This window comes from Ascaphus truei, chromosome 2 (genome assembly GCF_040206685.1).
Source record: "Ascaphus truei isolate aAscTru1 chromosome 2, aAscTru1.hap1, whole genome shotgun sequence".
NCBI classification, from domain to species: Eukaryota; Metazoa; Chordata; class Amphibia; order Anura; family Ascaphidae; genus Ascaphus; species Ascaphus truei.
In genome coordinates this window covers 171,722,233-171,728,232 of record NC_134484.1, presented here as the reverse complement: position 1 = coordinate 171,728,232, position 6,000 = coordinate 171,722,233, and the positions used below count along the sequence as shown (strand labels likewise).

The following is a 6,000-nucleotide window of genomic DNA, read 5'->3' as shown; positions in this document are numbered from 1 at the left end:
ATCAGCATTTGGTTACTTGTATTATCTTGACAAAGGTCCAGGTGGGCACTGAAATGGTGATGCACTTTATTTAAGAAATTTACATTTTTCCAAGACCCTGTGAGTGCCAACAGAATTATTTCCTTGTATCTACCTCACAAGAGCACCCCGGCAAGTATACCAATTATGTGAGTGCCACCAGCAATACAATATATATATATATCTATATCTATATATATATAGATATATATATATAGATATATCTCTTATGTGTGTTTGTATGCACTGGGCTCTGGAGAGACATTCATTTGGGCTTTTGGGGGCTTATCCTATATCGGCTGAAAATGGCCCGGCTGGCTGCTTTGGCGAATGTAGAATAAGCCTTGTAATCTGCTGATTGAAACATCAGATTTTAGAAATAAAAATTTCCTCTGAAAGGGCAAACTGGTATCTCCAAGTGAAGTATGACAACAAAACTGTGTGGAGAATTGCTACTTTAAGTGACATCTTCAAAACGTTGCCTTTTGGTAGCGGTCAAGGACTGAACTTTAACACCCCTGTTTTAGGCCCCTTTACAATATACTGAGAAACAGTCTTCTCCATAGCAGGTAATCTTAAAGCCCATTTTCAAACAAAAATGGCAGACATCTGCTATTAATACATAACTCATGAAGAAGTGTGTGTATCTATATCGCCTCTGTGGAATTACTAATTTAGGGGTTAATGGACCCTAGAGGGGTTAACTGATGGGTAGCCACAGTGTAACTGCCTCATTACATGTGTGGACTTGCTGAGCAGAAACCTACAATTTCATTAAAGTGCAGGTCTCCTCGAGGCTTCGCTCAGACAGGCCGTGTTGCGACGTGCACGCGCACATCCGTCACAATTTCGGGTTGTTCGGTGGGAGTTTTCAAACTTAAATCTCCCCCGGCGGCAAAGTGCAGCGTTGACGCTGCGACATTTTGCAGCCACAACCCAAATTGTAATTTGGAGCTACAGTCGCGTGACGTCAGCTAGTTCAGCCAATAAAGGCGATCCGGCTCCGCGACGTGTTTGTTAAGCGCCACGACCCAACTTCTGCAGTTTGAGCACAGATCGCTGGGCTGCAGGAGCACGCGGCGAAGGCGCAAGCACGCGGACGCAGCAGCTTGTCTGAGCGAGCCCTAAGACCGAGATACCAAGTAGAGCTCTACTCACAAGTTTATAATGAAGTTCTCCATTTAATGTGACAGCCAAGAACAGTGGAATAACAGTTTAGGTCCCATATATCCCACCTTATGAAAGGTCCATATGGACCAGAAACTTTCTTTCCACTGTTCTTGGCTGTCGCATTAAATGGAGAACTTAATTATGAACTTGTGTGTAGAGCTCTACTAGGTATCTCTGTCTTAGAAGAGACCTGCACTTTGAAGCAATTGTGCAGCCAACACAACATAGACAAACAATCAGGATTCTCCTTGCCTGAAACTGTTCCCCACACTTTGGAATTGAGCAGAAACCTAACCCCACCCACCTTTTAGAAGGTGCCTGGTGATGTCATTAAATAAGATGCTAAATAGAATGTTAAACTTCTACCTTAGTAACTAGTGATGTCACTATGGGGTGTATATATATAGTGTGGATGGAATATTCTAGTTCAGAACCCACATGGAGATCTCATTGTAAATAATGTGAGTCTGTAACTGTGTATTAGTATCAGGACGCCTTTGATATTTTCTAGTGTAGCGGTCATGTAAAATGCCTACAGTCATCTCTCCTGTTGGCAGTAAGGCCTGGTAAGTGTGGGCATGCCAGCAGTAATTATGGAGGTTTCCCCTCACACCCTGGTGGGGTGCTCTGTGTATGGCTGGGACTGGTCACATGCTCTGACTCCATGGTTAGTGATGTCAGAGGTGTGTCAGCCTCAGAAGCTTACATAAGGCACAGCACTGTGTTTAAAAGTTAGTTCTGCTGAGAGGAGGAAGGAGTTCCAGCTCTTGTCAGAGCTGAGGAAGGAGTTGATGGAAAGTTCTACCTGAGTTGCTGTCTAGTTCAAGTCCAGTTGAGGAAGAGTTCTGTCAGTTATGTTATAGTAACTCCATGGGAGGCTGTGTCCAGGGACCTGGCACAGGACAGTGATTCCTGCGGGAATAGTGAATCCCTGATCTAGGTGACATACCTAACTAAAGGGAGCACTGGCGAGATGAGCGGCTGAAGATACTCCTTGTGGAGGGCAGCTGCCCTGCCGTGTCAATAAAGATGAGTTCAGCCAGAAACCCTCTCGTGTATCTATCTGGAATGAGTGTACTGAGAGGAGCACCACGGAGGAGTTCCTCGCCAGGATCATCCCCTTGCGGACGCAGGGACCCTGGTGAGGTGGAGGCGCTGCACTGGAACTAGGTGAGACTCAGCACACTACCTCAGCTGCCTGTCTGACGGGTCCTCCCCACACACCATCATGCGGGAGACTCAGGAGTCCTGTAGCCAACAGGTGCACCATCAGGCATATCTACACTGTAATGGGGTCCGGTTAGACCACAGGGGCCAATGTGAGATTGGGTGGGTCAGGCCGGGCCAGAAAAACCGTTACACTAGTTTAGGTAAAGTGTCACTCCTAAATACAAGGGCCCCTCTATTTGGGCACTGAGGCGAGTTCCACCCAGAAGAGGATGGACAGGTAGTCTCTAGGAGGTTCTTTTGTCGGGGCCTCAGGACCACCCCAAAGTAACTCTGATAGGGTGGGTATCCTCATGCAAGAGGGCACCCTGCCTAGGGATCCTAGTGGAAGAAGGAACCGATACAGCCATTAATTTTCAGGGAGGTGCATATCATACAGTTGCTGTTATTGGGTAGGCCTATTATGTATAGTCTCCTGGGTGAGATGTAGGCAAAATGCATCAATTTATAAACCATTTCATGGAAGTATGCAGACGACATTGCTTTTCATCAGACCTCCCCAGAATCTACTCTCTCTAGGTGTGGAAAAACCAATTCTATATGCCACTTTGAGTTTTTGTATAATGTTTTTGTCCAATTTTGTATTTGGTTGAGGTGGAAATTCATAAGGTTGTGGATAGACTGCTCTAATTATGTGCATCTCTATTGCGGATGCGTTGGAGAATGTCCTGCCTAGCTTGATGAAATGCAAATGGGCCGTTTGGGATATTATATTTGTCTTCATTCTTAAGTAGACTTGGGTTGGCCATTTTGTAAATGCATTGTTTTGATGCCTATGTTTTCCCACACTTTAAATCTTGCACCAGCTGTGCTGTTCTGAAAATCTGAGTTGCCACAGAATGGTAGGTTTATTCAATGATGTTTTCCTATTTTGAGCGATTCTCGTGTATTGCGGGTGTGGCCTGCAGGAGAGTTCTTCACAGGTTTAATTGGCATTTGAAACCTCCTCTTTCTTTTGTGTCTCCTAAAAAGGAACCTGCGTGTGGTGTGCGTTTTTTTTTTTGTTTTTTTTAATTCGTTTGTTCATTAAACTAATCTTTAAAAGCTCAGAAACATACAGTATTGTCACTGTGTTATTGTTTTTAGCAGGAAATGGATGAGCTCGCTTATGCTCTGTTATCTCGCACTGGAGGCTCCTGTGCATTCCCAGAACAGTATGAATTTATTGTTAAAAGGCACTTCCAAATAGTGTATTTTAAGGATTTTTTAAACAATAAGGATGCATATTCCCAAAAGATACAAGTTATCCTGTTGTGGTGGCATATGCCTAAAATTGACCGCGAGCTCCTGGAGTCTCTACCGAACCTGAAAGTCATTGAGAGTTCTGGAGTTGGGGTGGATCACCTGGATCTACAGCTTATATCAAGCTACGGCATTAAAGTGACCAACACACCACACGTGGGAGATGATGCGACTGCAGACGTGGGAATGGCTCTGATGTTGTCGGCTGCCAAAAATTTACTGGAAGGTAACACAAACCAGTATTCAGAATCATACATATTATAAAAGGTGAAACCTACTCATTACACCCACGTATAGCAAAAAACTAATTATAACAGCACTGTATGTACTACAAGACTTCTTCAGTGTCAGAGTACCTGCAGCACACCTGTGTAATGTATCGCCGGCTCTCTGGCAGTGAAGGTGTTAAGCAGCTCAGGGCTTAAGGAATAGTATTTACTCTTGTAAATTAGGCCCCAGTGCCGTGTAAATGCCCAAGTCTCAAATTAGCTAATTATATTGTGTGCATTTTATCTTACAGGCAACCGAATTGCATGTTCACCTGAAACCAGTCATTTTGATCTGAACTGGGTGGGTGATGACATCACAGAGGCTACACTTGGCATCATTGGAATGGGAAGTATTGGCTACAGTATTGCTCTGAGGGCTAAAGCTTTCAGAATGAACATTCTGTACCACAACAGGCAGAGGAGGTGAGGGGCACACGACTGCAACTAACCCGTTCCTGTCCCTATTGTATGAGTACTAATAATAGACTTTTATTCAAGGTATTCCACTTTATACCGCATAGAATTTACCCAGCACATTTTCACTGAACAAGAATAAATCCGCTGTCATGCTACCATGTATCATTACTATCTGACCAACATATGGTAATTTATGATAGCTTTGTGTTTTAGGCCGTGGCCTGTAAACAGATGCCCATGATATGCATGATGTAAAAATGTAGGTAACTACTCCACGTGTGTGTGTGTGTGTGTGTGTGTGTTCATAAAAATCCCAAATTGACCAACACACTTGCCTGATGAATTCATGTCTAGAAAACGTTTTAATCCCAATTGGTGCCTTTGTCATGTTCCCTGGTTGTCGCATGATATTTGAGAACTTTAATCCTATAGTCCTTGGGGGGAATGCATGTGGCACTCAAGGTTATCCCCAATGAAATAACAAAGTACAGCATCCATAGTAACTCCTGTTCCCAATGGCAGTAGGCAATGTAGGGCAATCCCCATCCTTAGCTTGAGATTTGAAATAAAATTTAGCAGGTAGTACCATAAAAGGTTATGTTTGATGGGAATATAGCCATATAGCCCACTGGATACGAAATTTCCCTGCCCTAGTACTGTCTGTTCTAGTAAGTGCTGGCAGTGCTAGGGTTAAGTCTCTTGCACAAGGGCCTGCATGTGAGATGGCTAACCAGAGGGACACTAAGTAGCCAGGTGCAGGAGCCTGGCAGTTGAGTCTCATGTAAGGGGGGGTGGGCTGACTAGGCATGTGATGTCAGCAAGGCCTGTCCAGATAGTGTGGGAGAGGGATTAACCACTCCCCAGGTATAAAGGGTGAGGGCCCCCTCCCTAGTGGTGGCTGGTCTCTCCCCTCTGGGGGAAGAGAGTTCTGAGTGAGTCCTGTTCTGCTTTGCCCCTTAAGGGGTGAGGTGTGTCTAAGTACAGAGTACTCTGCCTTTCCCCATAGGAGAAGGAAGGATAGCCCTGGGCCAGAATGCTTTGTGGGGAGAAGGACTATGTGTGCTGTAAAGATGTCTGTGCTGTGAGACCCCGAATAAGACACGTTGCATTGTTGCTGGTACTCCAGAGTGCTTCTTGCTAGGAGGAAAGTTCCTGTAGGGATGAATCTCTGCCTGGCAGGGCCCTGCAGGATGGAGGTGCTGCACCAACCTGAAGAAAAGACCCCTGCACCTCCAAGCTACCGACTACATTTGTGGAGACTCTGTCTCCTGGGAGCCTACAGGTTAGCACCAAAATACCAGTAACACACAAATCTCCCTTGGGTGGGGTGGGGGTTGGGAGAGAGGGTGTTAGAGGAAGATAATAATGCGCTACTAAAGTGATGGTCAAAGTACAATAAGTGAGGAAAATATAAAACAAATATAAATACAACATTTAAGGTATAGCTATTATCCAAAAATATATCAATAATACAGTGAATGTCAAATAGGTGTAATCAGCTGTGCTAACAGCCTATTGGAAAGTAAAGTCCCATACTTTTGGGTTGGATGTCAGATGGTAAAATCTTATCTGTGGTGAAAAAATATTCCAATTTTGAGTGAGAGCCAGGGATCTCGGGCGTGTACTGCTCCCCGCGGGAGGGTTTCCGCTCCTCCTT

General features: G+C 44.7%; 1 protein-coding gene across 1 annotated transcript in view; it reads left to right on the top strand.

Moving 5' to 3' along the window:
- Window positions 1-3,507: 3,507 nt before the first annotated feature.
- LOC142486967 (putative 2-ketogluconate reductase) overlaps window positions 3,508-6,000 on the top strand; it is a 71,273-nt gene continuing 68,780 nt past the window's right edge. The window contains exons 1-2 of the mRNA XM_075585549.1: window positions 3,508-3,883; window positions 4,178-4,349. Coding sequence (XP_075441664.1) covers window positions 3,508-3,883; window positions 4,178-4,349 — 548 coding nt within the window. The remainder of the gene's footprint in view (window positions 3,884-4,177; window positions 4,350-6,000) is intronic.